This window comes from Typha angustifolia, chromosome 14, assembly GCF_048772165.1.
Source record: "Typha angustifolia cultivar Huaian chromosome 14, ASM4877216v1, whole genome shotgun sequence".
Classification (NCBI taxonomy): domain Eukaryota; kingdom Viridiplantae; phylum Streptophyta; class Magnoliopsida; order Poales; family Typhaceae; genus Typha; species Typha angustifolia.
The window spans coordinates 1963015-1986087 of record NC_133252.1 but is presented as its reverse complement, the minus strand read 5'-3'; the positions used below and the strand labels follow the sequence as shown (position 1 = coordinate 1986087).

The 23073-nt window shown below is 35.9% G+C and overlaps 1 protein-coding gene across 1 annotated transcript; it reads right to left on the bottom strand.

The window, feature by feature from the left end:
* Window positions 1-840: 840 nt before the first annotated feature.
* On the bottom strand, window positions 841-22814 carry LOC140775657 (uncharacterized). Its single transcript, XM_073119044.1, has 27 exons — window positions 22585-22814; window positions 22391-22456; window positions 21534-21620; window positions 20381-20437; window positions 20178-20242; window positions 19876-20045; window positions 19034-19095; window positions 18874-18957; window positions 16795-16951; window positions 16109-16224; window positions 13265-13393; window positions 11865-11936; window positions 11559-11654; window positions 11391-11468; window positions 9114-9245; window positions 8826-9002; window positions 8498-8701; window positions 8273-8383; window positions 7948-8195; window positions 7319-7364; window positions 6993-7241; window positions 6222-6449; window positions 5028-5119; window positions 3532-3760; window positions 1759-2115; window positions 1280-1353; window positions 841-1181 (listed from the first exon to the last, which is right to left on the bottom strand). The coding sequence occupies exons 1-27, from the start codon at window positions 22678-22680 to the stop codon at window positions 1076-1078; spliced, it is 3588 nt and encodes a 1195-aa protein (XP_072975145.1). The 5' UTR covers window positions 22681-22814; the 3' UTR covers window positions 841-1075.
* Between the last annotated feature and the right edge of the window lie 259 nt (window positions 22815-23073).

Below are 23073 nucleotides of genomic sequence, written 5' to 3'. Positions count from 1 at the left end.
TTAGAGGGGGACAGCGATCTTTTAATTATACGATCGATAACCACTTAAAAAGAATTCGAAAACCGCTATTAAATTTATTAAGTCTTAAAAAAGAAATGTTTATATAGATTATTTTTCAGCTCAGCTACTTCGAAATATAAGTAGCTGTGAACTCGCCGAACTAGGAAGGGTAGTTTGGTCAAAAATTCCATGGGTCTTTTTTTCTTTTTTTCTTCTCATGCTGTCCTTTGTCTGTCTTGGTCGCAAGCACAGTGACGGATAGTGAGCGTTCGCAATTATATTATCTCAACATAGGCACAAAGATACAAGACGTCTATTGTCTAATAAATCGGTAGGTAAAGAATTTACTCCAACCGTAAAGGGATTATGAGATCACCTTTGGCTTCCTTAAAGCCACAGGAGATGGAAATTAAATCAAGAGTTTGCATGAGATAAAAAAAATTATATCCAAAATGATGAATTGTTTATCGCCACAGCATGTCCCTGACGTGCTGAAAGCTGACAGATATTGGAAAGGAGAAGGTTGGTTAGGTTGGCGTCCCGAGATTTAGGGAGAGAGCTCTTCAATGCTTCCGCTTGCAGTGGAACTTCGATTCTAAGTCATGCTTTCAGGTAAGCATAATCTTTTTAGCATCTAGAGCTTCTAGATGTGTTAGCCACCAATAGAAGAAATCATAAGAAATATTTCAGGCAGTATATAGGTTCAATTCTTTAAAACTATTTACACGCTTGTGCACTCCCAGGAGACAGATGCTCTAACAAAGTACAAAGAACGGCACTAAAGGGAATCATATAGTCATGCAAATGACTAGTAGCTTACTCCATCAGCAAGTTCTAATGGATCCAGAGATTAAAACACTATTGGCTCGTGTGAAGGTTTTAAATTGTCCCAACAGTGTTCGGTTTTTCCTAAGAAAAGGAACAAGAAATCAAAATTTATACATAATCTTAATACAAGACCTAAGGATTGACACTACCATTAAAAATTAGCAACTCTTCTGCTAAATGATACATTAACAAAAGGGATAAATTTGTCAGCTAAGCTTGATGGTTCCAACTAGACTATGATGTATTATTATGCTCTCTTTCTCAAAACTGCTTTCCGCGCTTCCTTTTTAATAGACACACCACTTGAAGTTAATGGAGCCATTCCTACAGCCATTTGATACAAATCCTTCAACCTGCGGAAATCAAAATGAAACAAAAGAGTGAACATTCATATAATCCCTGATAGTAAATAAGACAAAACAAAAAAGAACTGTACTCAATATCTACAAACCTCGGCATACTGATAAAGAGGGCAACAAAAGAAAGCCCAAAAATAAGAGGCAAAACTGGAGCAGGTGTTGGTTCCTGCAAGATATAGAAAAATTTAGTATCTCAAACAAATTAAACTCTCTAGCACCATGCTAATAAGTGCCAATTTAGAAGCTGAATCAATCGACCTGCAGTTCCCGCATAAGATCATCTATTTTACACTTACACTTAGAAAATATACTATGTGAGGTCCTTAGCCTGGAGATGTTACGATTGGTAATTGGCTTTTTTTTCAGCACCAATGTATGGCAAACATGAAACATGGTGCACCAAATAATAACAGACAATGAATAGTAGTAGCTCAATGTGTTATTTGAACCACTGCAACTAATTATGGAACATAGTAAGAAAATGTTTCTGTAGATTTATTCTTCAGCAGAAGACTGGCTTACATCTGCATGCCACTCTATTTGGAAAGTACAAATAGGAAAATAAAATTACCTGCTTGTGATGACGGTCCTCAATTATATATTTAAGAGGACCCACATGAATGTGAGGTTGCTTTTCCAAGTCAACTTCGACTATCTCAGGTCCAAATCGGTGAGTGTTTGATGGAAGCCCTAACTGAAGCTGAACAAGGTACTTACCCTTGGGCAAATCACGTATCTGGAAGAAGTACGAGAGTGGCAGAGGAAAGGCTGACTCAATCTTGGACGGGTTGCTGGCCAATCTGATTTCAACAGATAGATGTGGTTGTAATATATCAAGGTCATTTCCTTCAACATGACCACTTATGGTGGTTATTTCCGGCTGTTCAAACACCACAAAATCCACACCTTTGATATCTTCAGATCCTACCTGAGAGTGATAAGATCACACATAGTTATCATATTACCCTGATTCTAACAGCTTGATAATTCATGCAGAAAAGGATAAGCCTACAGAAGATTCTTGGTGTGCATAAGTGACTAAGCAACTAACAGGAAGGTGGAGAGAGAGAGAGAGAGAGAGAGAGAGAGAGAGAGAGTAATATTTAATAGTCCACTTGATGGATTTCCCATAACATGCGTATCCTAATGACCACAAAAAAATCTCTTTGTTCCATGAACACACTAATCATGGTTGGGCATGACTAAACATGCATATAGTTAATGCTTGCTCTGAAAAAATGGTTAGTATTATATTAGTGTACATAGTAAAAATATGTGATCAATTATGGCATGGAGGTCTTTTGCAGTATTTAATATGATTGTACTACATATAGTAAAAAATAAGTTGAGATGAGCAACAGAAGTCATCTTCATTCTTCAAGGATAAGGTGCAAAGGTTTCTTCTGATATCAAATTATCAATTGTGTAAATGAGTTGGTTCAATACGGTCTACCAGTTTCTTGCTAAGATTCTGTCAGCTAAGATCATATTACTATCTGTTTTGCTAACAGGAGGAACCAGATGATGCCATCCCATACCTGATCAGAAAAAGCAGTTAAAGAAAGCAAAAGCAACCTGACAAGTCCAGATAGAAGTAGCTCTTCTACATTATGCATCAGAGATAAAATGGATAATTTTATCTGCATATTAAGGGCTGAAGCATATACTTTCAATTTAACACCGGATAATTAGCCTTTTCTAGGCTGTACAAATGAGAAGCTTCACAAATGTCCAAGATGGAAAAAAGTTGACACCATGAAGGTCCACTACAAGCTTGCACTTTAATGCTGTAGAACTCATGAATGATTTAATAGAGACAAATTGCTTTTTTTCTGAAATACTTCATGGGTAATTAAATCTTCATGTTTTAGATAAAGTAAATTAGTCGAATTTCACATCAGCACCTGAGTAGCCCTAGTTCTCCATTAGGTTCTTTAACATAAGTGGAAATGGACTGAAACATTATATTAGGAAATGGACTGAAACATTATATTAGGACCTTTCATAATACTATAGGACTTCAATAATATATTTCTCCAGCATGAGAGAATATAAATTACTTGAGGGAGAAGCCAAGAAATTCGAGAATCCTTGGTTCAGAACCAAAAAGAGAGAAAAAAATATTTACACCTCGACCATATACAACAAGAATGGACTTCCGACTACAAATGTTACAAAATATTTGATCCACACAAGAGAAGGATCTGGGTGATATTGAACTATATTAGGCAAAGAGAGCTTGAATATAGAAGAAAATCCATGATCCCAAAACTACAGTCTTTACTGTACTGTTAGATGCAAATGTAAGCTGCGAATCTGTACAAAAGTCAAAGAAAATACTTACATTGACAGTAACATATTCAGGAGAAGAACGTTCAATTGCAGCAACTCCATGTTTTCCCTTTGCCACAGCTCTTATTAAATACATCGTATCAGGGAGAAGTCCTCTAAGGCGAAACTTTCCCAACTTATCAGTTGTTGCTTCCTCATAATAGCCTTTAGTTTCTGATCGTGCTTCAACAAATACACCTTCCTTTGGCAGACCAGAAAGTAATGTTACAGAACCCATGGCACTACAAATAAATACATAATTTTAGTTGAAAGAATAGAATATGCATGATGCAATTACATCGTGGAATATTTGGTTCCAATACCAGAGGATTGAGATTGTCATATCATATTATTTGAAAAATTAGAATGTCATCTATCCTACAATACTAGGCAAACATTTCATGAAAATAGAATGATATTTATCATTACTAGGTAGTGAAAGAAAAAATTGTACAACTAAGCCAATAAATATTTGCAATCGTGGCATTCTCCTGTTTCAGGGACAAACTTGCCGATCTCAATATATTCCTCTATAACATTGGATATTTTATATCTTTAACAACTGATTTTAACGCCTCTGTATCATGAACAAAGAAATGACACCTAATTTATGAAATGGAATTCCCTCTATGAGATAAATGCAGACCTCGGTAGCGGCTCGTATGCCACCTTATTCACTTTTCCATTTTGTTAAATACTAACTAATTACCAAGCAAAATACCCCTACTCTAGAATCTAATATAACATCAGTGTGTACGAGAAGCATTAAACAATAATTGTTGTGCTGACACGTGACACAGTAATCTCAACCCGTCTCCAGCAGGTGATCAGCTGCCCATGCATTGTTTGAGAAAGACGATCTGCTGGCAGCACATCATCTCCAAGAGAAGATCCTTAAACCAAGTGCCAGCACCTCGCAGGCACAGAACTTCATGGTATAAAGCAACAATAGAGCTTCCAACATCATGCATGGCAAGATAGTAGCATAGTATGATAGTGAAAACAACTATAGTTATTTCACCAACTATCCACATTTCTCATTCTGTATAGAACTGTTCTTGTTTATACACGAGTGGCCACACCTTACAGATTAATATATGATCACAAAATTCAACGTATATCTATAAATAATGTGAAGTTTAAACACGAGCAAGTATACTTGTTCGTGTGTACTTATTGAAGATAGTAGTTTTCCTTGGTAATGTCTTCAAAGTTCAAACACTACAAAGATGCACTTATTCATGCTAAAAAGCTACAATGATCAAGTGAAGAAGGGACGAAATGACACATAATAGAGGAAAAGAAATCAGGTTAAAAATATTTTAAAAATAAAATTTCAACTGAAAGAAAGTAAATCAAAATAACATCACAGTGTCTACTAAGGAGCTATTGCATGTTAACTTCATATCGAAGTTAGTGGCTCATAGTGGTAGGAACAATTCATAACATGTGCTCAGGCTATTTGAGATATGTTCAAAGGTGTAAATGACATTGAAAGATTCCACTAACCTGTAAGCAACACGTGTTGCATGGAAATCAACCACCCTAGACTCTCCAGACTCCAAGTCTATCGCCACTGCTGCTGGGGAAAAGGAATATTCCTAAAAGGAAAAAAGAAATTAGTTGAGTAATACCTCATAAGGTAGACTTGGACTTTGCCAACAAAGTTATTACTATTTTATTTAGGCAAGAAAGATTTAACAAAAATGATTTAACGTTTCTAAGAACTGATCGTTTTAATGGTCTATACGTTGTATGCAATGTAGAGCGAGTTAATTATGACTAAGCAGTATGCTCATGAGATCCACATTAATGTTGTAAGTTGTAACCATGTCTAGGCTTAAAAGTTGTCTGCTATCTTCACACTTCTAACTTCCGGGCATATCTACCACAAAGTGAAGAGTTTGTGCAATGAGTCCACAGACAAGCAAACCATGGAATCTGTCTGCTTGCTTAATATGAAGCAAGTGAACAAAATTGGACACTAAGGGAAAGCATGGATAAGTCACTAGATAATGTTAACAAGAAAAACTCAAAAACATGGATTTATAGCAAGGAGTTAGCATCAATTGAGAGTTAAAAGTGGAATAAGAATTAGGACCGTGCAAGAAAGCAGATTGTAGACAGTCACATGTGACAAGATCATCTATTATTAATGTAAATAGTTAATCAGATAACTAAAATCCAAACAATAACACAGAAGTACTACTCCTTTAACCATTCTCGGTAAAAATGCTCATACAGATAAAAAGAAAGGCGTCCAAGTGCATGAGACTCCCACCTACATGGGGCCCAGGAGGAAGGTTTACAAACGTTCTCTTCATTTTAGATGAGGTTGTTTTCACTTTCCAAGACTTGAAACCATCACCTCTTGGATGCAAGAGGCAAGCCTTCCCATCAATCCATCACACCAGGTGATGCCCTCGTATGCCCACACAAAATTCAATTTAGAGTAAAACTACAAAATTCTATGAAGCATGAAGAACCAAATCAAAAAGTTAAATAAAACTTGTATATTTTATTAATTATTTCTCAATTCAACTATCTTCACATTAGTTGCAACACTATTTCTCAATTCATCGAGTATCCTAACATTAGTGGTTGCTTAAACGTTTAACATAGATCAGTAATTCAGTAGAACAACGAAACAACAAATCATAAGAAAGACAGAATAATGACAGATCTGGTTGTAGCTAAAAGAACCTTTAGCAGTGGACGGAGATAAAAACTTCCAGGAAATAAGTTATCGAAGCTAAAAGCTCCTCCACCACCAGTAACTGAGTTGTTCCTGTAACCATCTTCACCGCTCAAAGATAACAATACAGATGGGAATAATTCAGCCTCTTCTTCATCATAGATGCGTACGACGATCTGACCAAGCTTTTGACAACTAAAAGAATTGGGACCTACTTGTTTAATAAGATAGCCCAACTGCATAGAGTTGAAAATAGTATCAGATAGTTAATTATATAAGACCTTGAAATTACATGTGGTCCCAGAAAGATCCAAGTATTGCATTTCAGGCATACCCTGAAGTCGGACTACAACAAGAAAGGACTTAAAATAAAATAAAAAATGAAAAGCTCATAGGATTCTATAATAATTGAAATGGTAAAAGCAGTTTTCCCTAAATCAGATAATTTAGAAAAGAATAAATTCATAAAATTCATATTTCATAATGTCATGCTGATATTAGGTCCTGATGCCTATAAAAAAATATTGCAACACAGGAAAATTATGGGCTATCAGCTCGGAGCTGACAAAGTTAAGAAAAGATGGTTCAAAAAATCAAATTTTACACAATATTTCAGGAACTTCACAATAGTTCTCTCTCCTCTCATCACGCTAAGGTACAGACACATATAGACTGTAGAACTTATATATTTCTATTAATGAATGTACTTCTTTGACGAAAATGGATGCTTTCAGTAACTGTCTCATCACAAAAGGAATTTAAATTCAGTTAATGCTAACCTTAGAAGCTTCAACACTATAACTGGTATCATCATACAATGGGCCTGCAGAGAACAAACCATCTTCTCTTGTCTGTGTTTCAAATGCTAAATCCCCTTTGTCTAAATGAGCATAATTGCTGTTCCCTGCTGCTATAATCCTGATATTAACACCTGATAGAGAAGGAGACACTGATCCTTCAATGTATAAACCAACTCTACCAACAATGGCAGGAACTGTATCTTGGCATCCATTCTCAGTAACAGAAAACTGTCAATTTCAGATGATAAGTCATAGAAACCATGTGATACAAGATGAAGCAAGAGAATAAGCAATAGGAATCTCACTTGGTGCTGTGTTGGATAAAAGAGCATCTTCTTTTCCTGGTTAGTACTGTACAAATGAGAGAAGATGCAAGAGTACATAAGTGTATCATAGATTAACCACGTCACCAACAATTGAGCTAGTAACATATCTAAAACATCTTATGGAATCAAATATTAGCAACAATTTAGGACAAAATCTTGTTTTAACCACAATAAGATATATCTCCCAGACGAGAAAAAGAAACGATCAAGCACTCAGCACTAAAACTTGGGTTGCATCATGTTAGAACCTATTAAGCATGTATTGACTGATACATGCATACATGCATATTGGCCACCGGCACATCAACACATTGGTGGTGGTATTGGGTAAATTCCACCATGGCGCTATCATGGCGGCGACATGGTCATTTTCTCAAACAATGTACAGAGCACAGAAAGAATTTATTTTATCTGTGCGGAGTAAGAATCAGACATACCCTATCATTCATGAAGTTGGAAATATGCACATACATTATGTAATTCGGTAAGCAATTTAAATTCACCAATACAAATATGGTTTCCATCCACTATCCTGAATAATTAATTGCATAATTATTCTATCAGAAAAGGCAATGCGATTGCACCAATTTGGTAGACTAATTATATACCTTGAATCCCTCGGGATGAAGATTAACTCCTCTCCAAGATCTGCCCAGACTGAATACTCATATACAACCGTGTCATGTCCACTCTTATCAGAAGCCAATCTAATATTGATTGTGTCAACGGGGCTTCCACCTTTCTTAAATGCATCAACAACAATATATTCAGATAATTCAGCAGCAGCATGATGGTAGCCAGAAACAATGTGGATTTGTCCCTTCACAAGATACTTCTTTCCACTAACATATATGGGCTAGAAAAAAAGAAAATATGGTCATACACAATAAACAGGAAATAGCAATGCAAAGTCAAAAGGAGGAGAATCCTTACCATTAGACTCGAGGTATCAAAAACTACTGAGCTACCAAAGAAAATGCAAGAATTTACAAAATGAAGCTCATGCTTCCCAGAATCCTCTATGCAGATCTTTTGTGATCCTCTCTGTATGCAAAAGGTCAGATGTCATGCAGGTTTTTCAAAGTACAAGTTTAGTCAATGTAAATACAATAATAAAGATCAGTACTCCCGCTGAAATCATTATAGAAAATAAGCTACCTTTATTAACAAATCTGTTTGAGAAGAATCAGGATGGCGGATATAGGCATCTGTATCATGGGTGGAAATAATGTCTATCCAGTAACCTTTCTGGATAAAAACAATTCCTTTCACATCCTCAGTACTAACATCTAGGTCAATAGAGCTCTGATCCCAGCACCAATTATCCTCTGCAGATGCCGCTGATGGTGTGCTCTGTTTAATCTTAAAAAGCACAGAAAAAAAAAATATTAATAGAGAAAGTGGCAACAAAAAAGAATTAATAAGTGACAGCTGCAACATAAAGCTAAAGACATAGGTCCAGGAGAAATTATTATAAGCAAAGTACCTCAAGCTGATATTTTCCAGGAAAGACATTTGTAAACATGAAATCACTGCCCTCATGATTCAACGTAATCATCTTCTTTTCCTGCTTAATTCCACCCACTAATCTCACAAGTGAGAGAGAGATATTTTGGCTGCATTTCTCCTTACAAAGTACTTTACCATGAATATTGACCTGCGACTGGATTGAAGGAAAAAATATGGATATTTGGTTAAAGTGATGTTCTAAATTGCTTGTATGAAAGCAACATTAGTGGACAACATGACTGAAAAGCTAAGGCCTCATATGTACCTGGAAAAATTCCACACTGAGCAAAGGGTTGTTAACCTTTACATCAATATGTGATGGCGAAAACATCGTAAGGCCAGAAGAACTCTCAGAATCTACTGCTAGTGCAGATAACCGGTATTCACCAGCTGGAACCTAAATATTATTAAATACATATACATTATTGCTAACATTTGCTAAAAGAGAGCAAAAGGAGCAACACTGGCAAAGAAAGTAGTAAGAAAAAGTAAAATAGCAGGGAACAAAGGATTTAAATCAACTAAAACAAATAAAGTTAGTTTTAGGAAGAGATGAAGAAGTCATGACTCATGAGAAATTGAAAATATTAGTTTCAAATTATTCTAGACATAAAAAGATAAATAGAAGGGTTGAGTCTCCAAGCATGCCATTATGCCTAGCAGCTCAACTATTTACCAAAAAATAAAGCTATTTCTTGCACGGCTATGGTATGTCTCCACCAAGTTGTTACGGTCTGGTCCGAGTTAGTGGGTCAGATGAGTCAATTGAGTCAAGCGTTGCTTATTTTATTTCAGATTAATTATTTGGTTTATTGTAATTGTTGGGTGTATGTAAGGTTCAATATGGACTTATTTCTTAATTGCATTGGTTGAATCCTAATCGAGTCAAGTTGAGTTAGCATCTATCTATATTCTGGAGTGCAACCTAGTATGTTACCATGTTGGAATCTGAGTTAGTCTAGTCTTCTCTCTCTCTCTCCCTCTCATTACTTCCTTCTCCCTTTCGACTTAACCCTAACCTTAGTCGTCAACCTCCTCCTTGCTATAGCACTTCCTCCCTCTAGTCGAGCTCTTCCCTTATCTTGGTCACCCCTTTCTTTCCCTATTCATCCTACTCGTGATTACCTTCCCCCACTATCTATGATCCAAATCTAACCTGGACGAAGCCCCACCACCAAATCAAGACCAACCATCGGCGACCAAGCCTAGCCACCTCACTAGTAATGTGCATCAACCAGCCGAGGTCCCACCTACCTTGGCCTTCTCCCTCCTTCCCCTACTCAACCCTGCTCGTGGCAGGTTTCCCTCCAAATTAATGACTAGATCTAGCTAGGAATGAACCATAGCCGCAACCACAACCCAACCCGCTACATCCTAGCCGCAACTCACAACTGAGCACATCCCCATCTCCACTCAAGCACTTGCTGTGTCCGAGCCCTATTCGCCCTCACCACTGTCAGCCCCTGCCCTAACTCTACCTAGGTCCTTCCACCACCAGCCAGCGGCCACCACTCATCCAAGAATTCACACCTCACAGCCCAAGATGCGCCCATATCTGCCATCAACCCAGCCCCAAACCAAGCCCAAACCCCCTTTTGGTCTTAGTATAGCCCAAATTGGATACGCCCCCAAGCATTGGGTCCCATCACAGGTCACCAAATAACAGAGGCCAGTAGTTCATATTATCCCCGATTCCCCATAATATTCACTTCCATGACAGCCAAAGGTCTCACAATGCACTATCACAGAGATATTTCCTCTCAGCCTTATACTCAACTATCAGATAATCAGATTAAGAGACCATTCTAACCACTCCTTTGATAGGTGGAACACTCACCAATTGCTTGTTGCCCCAACCACTGTCACTGAACAATACCTTAGTTATCATTTGAAGGACTTTTAGATGGCAGTATAGTACTCTAGCTACAGGCTGTATATGTTAGCCATTCCTAAGATCACCCAAGACATTCATTCTATGTGCTACATGCAGGTTTCTCTGTGCTAATCTATCCTATGAGAATTTTTGCTACCAAATCTTACAAATGACAATCTTCCAGATCCCTAATTCATTTACTAGACATACCCATAGTCAAAGAGTTCTACTCCCCTTGGGTTGAGGACAAAACCCAAGATCTAAAGCAAGATCCTCTGTTAGAAATTTTAAGTAATAGACAGTAATGATCCTCTCCCTTTTCTGTTTAGTGATACAATCTGATACAATCTTTCCTAACCAATTAATATGTAGAACATATGGCATATGCTACAAGAAATGCGCAATGTTTGATCAAAGACAAGCTAAAGCAAATGATTACACGCAAAAAAAGGATTTGAAGAACAATATATCATGATGTACTTCCAAAGGACTCTTCAAATCAATGACTCTAATGTTCCCGCAAAGGAAACAATGTAAAGATGAGCATATGTTTGATTCTTACATGGTAGATAAAAAGAGAAAGCAGTACAGAAAAGTATTCACGACCTACTAACAAGAAACAAGGAAAGAAGTTTACGAGATGAACAAGCACCATCAAAGCCATAGTACCTCAAAACAGAAGCTTCCATTCTCATTTACTAGTTTCTTCTGAGGTTTGAAATTTTCAGGCCCATGTGTCATTGCCACCTACCATAAATGGCCAATGTTATAGCAATAGACACAAAATTAAAATCTAATCTTCACAAATGAAGAAAAACATTTGAAGTAAGAGACAACCATTGCTTTTGAGTTCGTAGTAATCATCCGCACAACACCACATACATCATAGTATACCGCCTTTATATCATCAACGTACGCCATGTTTGGCAAAACCTAATGGACAAAAACAAGAACCCATGATCTTGTTCCAATAAGTAAGCTAAAAGGTAGAAGAGGAACAACTGGATAGAATACCCACACACACATGCATCTATAATCAAATTATAAAAGAAATAGGATATGTACACGTGCATTTTAGTTACATGTGAAAGAAACAACTGTAATAAGAATGAATTGAATGGGATAATATCAACAATTGCTTACCAAGAAATTCTCCAAAGTATTGAACTTATAATGGTCCTTCTCTGCCAAAATGGAGTAATGCTTGGATGTTACCTAGAAAAAAGTAAAACAAACTGTTATAAATATATATCTTCTTGTTATGATGAAGTAATGAAGTTAGTAAATTATAGATGCAAATAGAAAATATACTTCTTCCTCAATACCATTAAATTTAGAAACAGTTCTTGAGTTCTAACCTGCTTGGATGTCTCATTTTTAGATTGTTATAGAAGTATCTAAGACAAAATTACCAAATGGCACTCAAAAAAAATAAAGTAATAAGATACTCAACAGAGCAAGGGAGAAGACCCACTCTATTCATTCAAAGCCATCAAAATTTAAATTCAACCAACCTAGAAGTAAAAAAAAAATCATATCTTGTTTCAAATTGCCAGCCGCAAGGCGGTCTATATCAGCCTTTCATGCTATCAAGCTCACATCAAAGCATGCAAATTGTTGCAGTAAATCAAGTCACATGGCAGAAGCTAACCAAAGGATAAAAAAAACATCCAAATATTTTTCCAAATCTATGGGACTATATTTTTCCCATGGTTCAAAGTATTGGCCGATTTGTATCGCTATCAGTCATTATCCATCCAAAACCAGGGCTGGAACCAAATTTCCTTGGTTTCAGCCCAGTATTAGCAGTATTAGTCCTATATAGCCGACACATATCGATTATATCAGTAGTATCAATTGTAAACACAAAATCTTGATTTTCCTTTTATGCAGACTATATGTGGAACACATCATAAATTGCATCTAACCTTAATACAATTTGAGACATTAATTATTGATCTCTTGATGTTTTGAACACCACATTTATGTTTTCTTCCTAATTTTCTCTATTTTCCTTTTTGTTTCTAGTTTTTCCTCCTTCCTTCCACTCTTTTTTAGTTTTCCTTTAACACCTCTACACTCACCCATGTTGCAAAGATGGTCGTCACTTGTTAGCCTCATCTATAGGAGGTTTTCTTATTGCAGAGTTGATGATGACAATGAACACAGATATTTTCTGAATACATCAGGAATTTGATATTAAGTTATTAACTTTGATATTTTTCACTCTTTGTATTATATTGTTATTATCTTATGTGAATAATCTAAATTTCTTCTCTTTACTTTCCTCAACTTCTAAAATTTTTCTATTTCTAACTCATTTTTTAGAATTTAAGTAATTAAAAAATAGTACAAAACCAAAACAAACCATACACAATGGCCTAGACGGCCAATACATATCAGTTCCCTGATGACTGACATTGATACTTAGAACCTTTGATTTTCCTTATCTAGCTACTACTGTTAAATTCTTTTAAGCTCATCCAAGTAATAAAATTGATAAAGATACAAACAATATTAAAGTAATCAAGACAGACATATACCTGATCAAGCTTGTAATATCCCAAATGGTCTGTCATAGCTCTCAGCTGTCCTTCCACTATAATTTTAACACCCTCAACTCCAGCACCAGAGTCATCGAGAACACGGCCTCCAACAGAAAATCCAGTGACCTGTTGAAAATAAAATGATTGATGATGATGCTTTAAAGCAATAACAAAAAGATAAATTTTCAGATATTAGAAACGTCTTTCTAACAAGAAAAGGCTTATAAGCCAAGAGCTAATAATAAGACTAACATATCCATAAATCCATTTTCTCTTATTGTAAATTCACCTTCGTGACACATGAAGAGGCCAAATAAATTAAACTACATTCCTGAAAGACCACTGAAAAGTACCCAGCATCTAATTTTATAATGCCCAGAAACACATGAAGACCGCAAGACAAGATCGTCCATAATACAGATCTTAACAAACTCAACTTTTTGTGCTGTTCAAGATTCATAGAGTTTAAGTGCTTGCATAAAATAAATTTATAGAAAAAGATAAGGCAATGGGTCCATATTTGTGCCCCTTGCAGAGCGCTGGTAAAGTTTCACACAGATGAAACGAGGATATTAGTATATTAGATTAACTCTGTGATGGCCTGCCCACCACATTAAAGGGATTTACATAAGGAATGGCACAAGATTGGCATCCATATGTCATTTGTGGCCGTACTTCTTATTTAAGTGAAAGAATTTATCTGCATGAACAATGCCATCTCCCTAAAAATGTCTTTTAGACCAACACATGAAGAAAATACTGTGTTGTGAATGAGCAGGATATTAAGGAATTGTCCATATGTGAGATCATAATAATCAATATGTGTCTTTCCCACCTTCAAAGTGGGTCCTTGTTTTTTGTTTAGTTCACAAACTTAACATTATGAAATCCAAAACAGGGTTGAGACCAATTAGAGTTCCACATAAAAAAGTAGAAAGCCAAAACTTTTGATAATATCCCATAAGGATTATATCAATCATAAAGGAAGAAAGTTGTGTAGGATACTGGCAATTCAAAAAATTGTCAGCAACAATAGCCACAGGGTATACAGTATTTTTGAGGTAGCAGCAAATATATTATACATGAGTAGAGGATCCAATAACAAACTTGGAAGCTCTCCAACAGTGACGAGGTAAAAAAGGATCCTCACCATCCCTGCCTACCACCTCCCATATCCATGCAATCACAGTAGTGCAGTGCAAGCACAGTGGCACCATCAAGATCAGGGTGAGGTTTCAGATTTCTTCCTGCCTATATTATGCATGATTAGAGGAGATCCAATCACGAACTTGGAAGTTCTCCAACAATGGCAAGGAAAAGAAGGACCCTCACCTTCCCTACCCACCCACTATCTATATCTATGCAATAACAGTAATGTAGTGGAAACGCAGTGCAGCCATTGTGATCATGGATGGTCTGGATTCCTTGCTGCCTCTCCGGTTACTGGAGAGGATCTGCAACAGTGATCGAAAAGCGGAAGAGAAAGGAGAGAGGGAGAGTGATGTAAAATACTTTCTTTTACTAACTTAATTGTTACTAAATATTTTCTGTAATGAATAGGATGGCAATATTTACTTCATCTGAAGATACACATTATCCTTTAGAGTTTAGAGTGTCCTGTTAACTTTAGAACTTCTTAAACATAGGACCCTTTCAAGCTTGGTTGATTAGGATTTAGGAGGTAAATTTACTAGAAATTTTGATATTTTAGTTTTTTATGAATTTACAAGAGTCCTGATGGAATAGTATAATAAACTTTGTAAGATTTAGATTAATAACACTTTGGATTTTATGACATCTCTAACTCTCTACATAGTACTAAGAAAAATATAATAAAAATTTAAGTTATGACAAAAATTTAACGAACATTTTTTTCTGGGAGATTTCATATATAGTATTTAACTTCTCCCATGAGAACCAAGGGAATTATCTTTCTTTCCTCCATATCCAGCTGGATTGTCTTTTTCCTTTGGAAGATTTCATATCTTTTCTTTCCTCAAATTACATTTTCCATAGTCAATGCTTACCGTATGGTTCCAGAGAAAGTCTTAGATCCACTAAATAGTAAATTCTATGACAAAAGAAGTTTAATTATCAAGTACAAAATCATGCTACCTAATGAACATCACTTTGGACAGCCAGTCACAATCCAGTTCAGTTTCGATCCAGATTAGAATTTCTCAAGTCTCAACCAACATGCACATCCAGTGGCTGTTAGAAGATTTTTATCATTGATAATCAAGGATCATTAAATTTGTCATTAACTAGTTCGATCACAAGAAAATATCATGTTCTACTCTAGGATCAACAGAAACACGAGATTTCTTTTAGGTGTCCGCAAATAGTAGTTTATGGGTATATCAATTCTGCCTTACAATAGAAAACATTGGTTAGAGCCATCATTAGTTTGTTTCCCCTTTTATCTATCCTTTACTACTTCTCTCCATTAATCCTTTCTTCATGCACTAGAAAAAAATATTTTAGCGTCAATGCTGAATCCTAATACTGCCAGAAATGTCGCCAATAGAGGACATTCACCATAACATCATGACAAATAAAGAAAATCCATGTTCCTAACATGGATAATAAAGCATGTACCTAGAATAAACTAAAATGTATACTTAGGTGAAGCTGTCTAAGTTTCAGAAAGGAAAAAACAGGGTATAGTATTTTAATGGGTCCAAGACTCCAAAGGTGCATCACTCTTTTAAGCTAAACCTTCTAAGCTAATAAATAGTAACATACAGAATACAATATTTATTTCTTAACAGGAGAACTACGGATGGCATTGAATTAATCCAAGGACCTTAAAAGTATTGCGGTCAAATAAATAAGCGATACCTGAAACTTTTGGGGAACCATAATGTGATGATGTTCAACAGAAACAGTCACTGATGGAGGTGAAACATCAAATATTGTATTCTCCCCTTTGTAATAAGGTAAAAGCTCAAAAGTGCCTACAAAAATATCACAAAGAATAAAACACATACAACTGAACACAAGAGGTTTGCTATAAGAATAACAAGTATGCTACAAACAAACATAGTAATCCATATTCAGATGAAACAAATAAATGTACGATAATTGCAAGTTAGAAAGGCAACAATTCAACAATCATAACATGACAAATATAAATCAGCAAATTTTTAAAATTCAACTAGAAACCATTGTTAGAGAATCATTAATTTACACTAAATGAGTAAATTCTATAGCCATTTATCCTTCTTTAGAGAGAGTGGTGTGCCATTAGAGAATTCCAATACCAAAAACAATTAAGTGCCCAGATGGTTTTAACACTAAATTGATCGCATACGGCAAATCAGAAGTGAAGAATAGAGGACAAATCTTATGCAAAGATTCTCCAAAAACAATGAAGTGTGTAAATGTTTATAAGCATATGGAAAAGTATCTAACACACAAACTCATAACAACCATAACTATAGACAACAAGATAAGGTATTATATACTGACATACAAAAGGATTAACTAGACAAAATTATAATCAACTGAAAATGACAAATAGTTACCACAAGGAATTGATTTAAATGTGAACCTCCCAGCCGCATCAGAAACTGCATGACAAAGAGCGCCAGGCCTAGGGGCACTACCAAAACCTTGCGGACAATGAACCTCTGACACATCGTCAGAGTATAAATACATGTGTACTCCCAAAATTGGATTTCCCTGCCACAAGAGAATTACATTAAAATTCAATGTTATAAATTCTTACACGGTGGATCATTTCAAACAAAAGAAAGTATTGCATTTATTTGTCACAAATAACAGCAACACAGCGCGTAAATGAAATTTACATTGAAGCAACTTAGAATCTCTGCATGAACTGCAGTAGCCCAACTAACACAGGGCAGTTAGCTTGAGACTCATGATATCCAAGAGGTCTGTCATTTCAATTATTAACCAGATTTATAACTCAGAAAACTTGCTTCAAGAATTGTTCTATAAAATGGACGATGCAGAAAATATATGTTCGTGCTTCTGTTGTTCTTCATTAATCCAGCAACTAAGTACTTTCTTCCCTGTGTTTCTCTCGTTCTTCATTGACTTTATCTTTGCTAGGCTGCCCTACCTACTAGAAATCAAGCAGTTACCTGTGCACATGCTATGATTGGCCTGAGTGCAGGGATAAAGCCTGAGGCAGGTATGGCAGGGAACAAAATGCACTAAGTACATCAGCAGATGCTAGTGTACAAATATGATCACTGAATAGTGAACCAAAACCAACTGGTAGCTCTTAAAACTGACAAAAACTAGGTATGGAAGAACAACTTGAGTACTTGACTACAGAGATCTAAGACGAAACTTAAGAGCGGATCAAAACCTGAGCAGGTTCAACCTATATCTTGTAAATTAATCATCAGACTAAGGAAGCTGAGAAATCAATCATAAGGCTAAATATGGTATAAGCACAAAAATCCAATTAAAACTAATTTTTCCATGTATTTAACAAGTTCAACAGTTATACTTAGTTAAAAGACATCACATATTTTAGTATACTTCACAAGATGAAAACTCGTCATTAGAGTTCATGCTGCCAGATTTTCTTAAAAGAACAACTAGGTTAATTCCCATCAAGATTTACCACCGATCAATACCATATTCCTATCCAACTATTTTATCAGTTATGCTAGTTAACAATTATGATTTGAAGGTTCATGTACCTCATACACTCTAACATCAAGAGTTTCTCCAAAGGAAATCTTGCTTTAAATCGAAGAATTAATATTATTGGAAGGAACATTTTATATGTAAGATGTAGAGGTTATGGTTCATTGTTTGATGCAATGTGCCTCTTTTCCAAGCTTTGGATAACTTCATATTACTTAGAAGTACAAAGTAAAGCGACTCTCAGCCAACTCAATCAGATTTTATATGGGTTAGTCATACAAAAAAAAGTAGAAAAACATTGTGGAGAACTTGCCATCTATGGCCATTCAACCTACGTAGAAGCGTGCTCCTCAGTGCACACTGTGTCAATGCATTAACCATACTGTTGAGTGCAGACAGTCAGTTAAAAATTTCCCATGTTGACTATAGACAACAACCAGCCAGTCAGTCTTGTACTAAAATGTGGAAGATTAGGCATGCATATTTTTGGCCCAATACTAGTCAATTTGGCATGGGCATGCCAAGCCATGATGACACCATTTCTATACCTTACTAGAATTTACTGAGTATTGATACTTGACTTCCTTTTCCCAAAAAGAGAGCAAACTAAAAAACATAAGAAAATTTAAAATGCAAGTGTGATCTTAGTCTCTTCGATACTGCATATGTGTGTGTGTGCGCGCGCGCACAAAACATTACATAGTCCAAGAGAAAGTAATAACCACATGCTCTAAAGACACCTTTAAGCAATAAAAGAGGCAAAAACTAATGCACCAATTTGCACATGAATGGGAGAGAACAATAGCTAATAAGAACACAAAGCATTCGCTCTAATATCACTGAATTTTATATGTCAGTATATACAGTTGTACTAACTCACATTCTAATATCAGAAAAAAAACAAAATGATGTAAAGGTAAATAGTTAAATACCAATGTACCAGTGCATACATGTTCAGAAATATGCAACTACTATAATACCTGTGCAACTACATGGCCATGAAGATCATAACCAGGTACAAAGAAGATATCATCCACAACTGTGTTCCCAAAGCCCAAATTTACCTATGTAGATGAATACTAAGAATGAGATGGGGAATGACCATATGATCTAGTGAAGGAATCAGCACAAATCCCAAACCTCTGGTGAACCTCTAAGTTCAATTTCTAAATCTTGATGGGATGCCCGTAATTTGTATTTTCCTGCACAAGAATATCAAAAGGCTTTTAGTTGACATACATCATAAAGCTTGAATTACCACAAATTGGCAAAACATGTGCTTATCTAACGAACAATAGATTCTAAGAGCTAATAACTTCATTAACCTTGCAATCCTAATGATACAGCCATTAGACAGATGAAATATTATTATGTGAGTTGTGACAATAGATCTGCAACACTTATAAACATGACATTGTCATCATTCAACAAATGTAACCCTCATCCCATCATAGAGGTGCCAAGTTTGCAAATTTGTAGCAGAATTTCCAGCTGTGAACATCAGATCAGCCTTTATAAGACGATAGTAGAGTAGTGCCCAGAGAAACTACAGGGCCTTACAATCTATTTTACTGACCATCATCATGTGCTATGAAAAAATAGGAAAGAAAATATATCTCTGAGGATTATGTGAAATAGTGTAACATGCTCCACCGCCTGTACAAGTTGAGATGACTTTACTTATAAAGGAAAATTGCACGTTGTGTTTTTGAAATAACATCATGAAACAAAGATACATCTGCCAAATATCTCGAAGAATAATTAAGCACAACAAAACTACTTGCTAGAGGGTGTCACAACTCATATCACGACAACACATTCCTTTTTGAGAGTACAAGACAGTACATATTAAGATAAGGCACAAAGCTGGAACCACACAATATGAAGAAGAAAACATAACATATGCCCAACAACTTCATGTACAGTTAGATTCCTTTTTCTTGATTTTAAACCAAAAAAAGGAAATTTGAAAAATGACAAACCTGGAACAATATTCGTGAAGGAATAATTCCCAGTAGTTGATGTGAGAACAGAGGCAATACTTTCATCAGAGGGTGATAACAACTCTACTTTTACACCAGAAGGTCCTTTGTCCTTTGAGGGGCAACTCCCACCACCAACAGCTCCAATGACTTTTCCTGATATCATGAACCTACAGATATATATGTAGTCCGGAAAGGACCAAGTAAGATATGCCCTTCAACAAAAGCCAACAGATGCCCATATCTCTTACAAAAAGAAACAGAAAAAAAAAAATTTAATGGAGGGAACATGGTCTACTGACCCGGTAAACCGGAAATTAATATCAACATTTTCATTGCAGCCATTTTGGTCAACAACAACAGGCACCTGGAATTCGATACCCCCAAGCAGAATAGGTCAAATAAAAATAGATAATCTAGAAAATAGGTGAAGATACAGAATATAGGATGGGTGCATATGCAAAAAATGTATCAGTCCAAACATATAGTTGTGCCACCAACTCACATTATTAGGTTCCCATGACCACCCGTTAGGCCCCTTCACTCTGACAACGAATGAGCCCTGTGAAACCAGTTATCGACAATGACAAATTAGAATAAGAAGAAGAAAGTAAGAAAGATAACAAGTAACATAAACATGAGTGCAGCCATAGAACTCTTGACTTCTTGTTGCTCTTTTCTAGGTTGTGCCACATCAAGCATGCATGAGAATTTCAGAAATTGAGGGACCGGATAGAATTTAATCCATGATATTCCAATAATATTCCACTCATTAGGTTCCTCAAATTCATCACAAATTAAAACTAAATTCATAAATAAGCAGCGCCACAACATATCATTTGAAATTTCTACACTGGCTTCTATATGGAAATATATAGCCAACTTGTGCCAGAAGAGTCTTTTCCTAGTAAAGATTGCACTGAACTGAAAGCAGAAGGAAATTTGGTGCAACTATATGCTATATTTTATCAACAATAATAATGCCTTTCCTAAAGAAACAGGAATGGAAGAATAAATAGAAGTCTGGAGCCCTCCTATAGAAGAGCTAAAATAACCTGCTATTGTACTATTTTCAGAAAATGTTAATTTTCATCTTGCAGATACAGATACATTATGAACTCAAAAATTTGTTGCACAGAGATTAATAACGCTAATAAGCCTCAGACTGAGCTACTTTGACATTCAATAGATTGCAGTTTGCAATTAGCTTTTATATGCAGATAAACTTAATGGATGTGAAATCATGTAATCATGAAAAGAAAAAAGGTCACAACCTTCACTTATCTAAATGAAAGGAAGTAAGGAACCTTGTTGTCTCACATCCATGATGAATTGGAGGACAGCAGCAGAGAACATAACATGGATATTTTCCATCTAGAAGCTAATTGATTTTTTGTCCCTATCCAAAATGAATGATATGGTCATAGAAATAGAAGCATGTAAATATTAGTTCATTAAAATCACCAATGATGTCCTGAGTGCAAGAGAATACAGCTTACAAATTTCTTTGTCAAAGTGTTCCTAATTCTGTAAGAATATGTTTCATTGTATCTAGAAATATTACACAAATCATTTAGAACAACACAAATTATTTAGAATGACACAAATCATTTTCGATAGTCAATATTAAGCAAAGGTAAATGTAGGAAAACAAGTACCTTGTCGTAAACTGGGATGAAGTAATAACCATTGGGGGCACATTGAGTCCTCTCCTTGACCAATCCATCAACTGTGCAAAGCTCAACCTAAGGTAAAACTTACATTAGATCTTTTCAACTGAAATATTAGCTGATCTAAAAGAGGTAACTTCAATCAAGAAAAATTCACAAACATAAGGTTAATGAGAACATAAGTATGACAAATTGAAAAAATAAGTAATTAGGTGAGCATTTAGCTAAAGAGATCCAATTCTTTTCTGCTTAATTATTCTTCTTTATTTAGAAAAGTTGGCAACCACCATCTGTCAAATTTAGAACATGCTCAGGGCATAATAGTCGGGCATGAAAAATTATGTTCTATTATAGGCAAATGGATGTTTAGGAAAAATGTACAACGTCCCATTCCACTATATATCATAGATCCAAATTCCTTCATATAAGACTACAGCAGAAGAAAAAAAACAAATGATGTTTCTCCCAGTCAGCAAATAGAAAGGCACAGGACATTTGAGCAAGAAGAAGCCTTAGTGCACTTATCATGTCCAAGACTCATTATAGATCAGAAGGAATCATTCACTTAAAACAAGAAAAACTATATGGCGTAGTTCCTATGCCGTGTGCAGATTCTTTCATTCTCCTTTGACTGACTAAAATCTCCAGTTCTAAAGGGCAATCTTTAAACTTCTCAATAATTGAAGAAATTTAAATTTCTCATAATGTCATCTCTTGATAGCGGAGGTTCTTTCAGCGATAAGGACGGTTACTAACAAGTGGTCTTGACAGTTATACCACTAACAACAGCTAATCGAACACAGAAAAATGAATCTAAGCGTATATTTCAACAACTAAGAGCATACCGTGATGTGAGAGTAATCCAATTTCGCATCAGAAGCCTTTCGCGATCGGATCAAACCCGAGCCCGCCTAACAAAACCACTCACATTTCAAGAAATCAGAATCAATGGAGTTCCCAGATTAGCTAAATCAAGAAGTTCCAACCGGTGGAATCAACGCGAAAATTATATCAAGCATTCAATCCATCCAAATCTCACCTCGACAAACCCGCCGCAGCCATGGATCGAGTCAGCCGCGGCCGACGAGGCGAGAAGAGCGATCGCGAGGTAGAAGAAGAGATCGGGGACTGCCATTACTCCGATCTGAAAGCACGAGATCTAATCTGCATGAGATGAATCGAGAGAGAATAGATCACGATGGAATCTTCTCTCTCTCTCTCGTTCAAGAACTTCAACTGAAATAAAACCCTACACACTTCTATGTAGATCCAAACTTTAGACTTTGGGCCGTTGAGGCCCCTTACATAAGCCCAACGTGTCGGAAGTTTGGATGATTATAAATCTTAACGGTTTTTTTGCAAATAACCGCCTAATTTTGAATTTATTGTGACAACACCACCCTTTGTATGTATATTTGCAGAAGACCACCTACTAAAAGCATCATTCTTGATAAGAGACAAAGTGTATCATTGTATTCATCATCTTGGAACAATGGAAAAAAAAAAAAAAAGGCTACCAGAAATAACA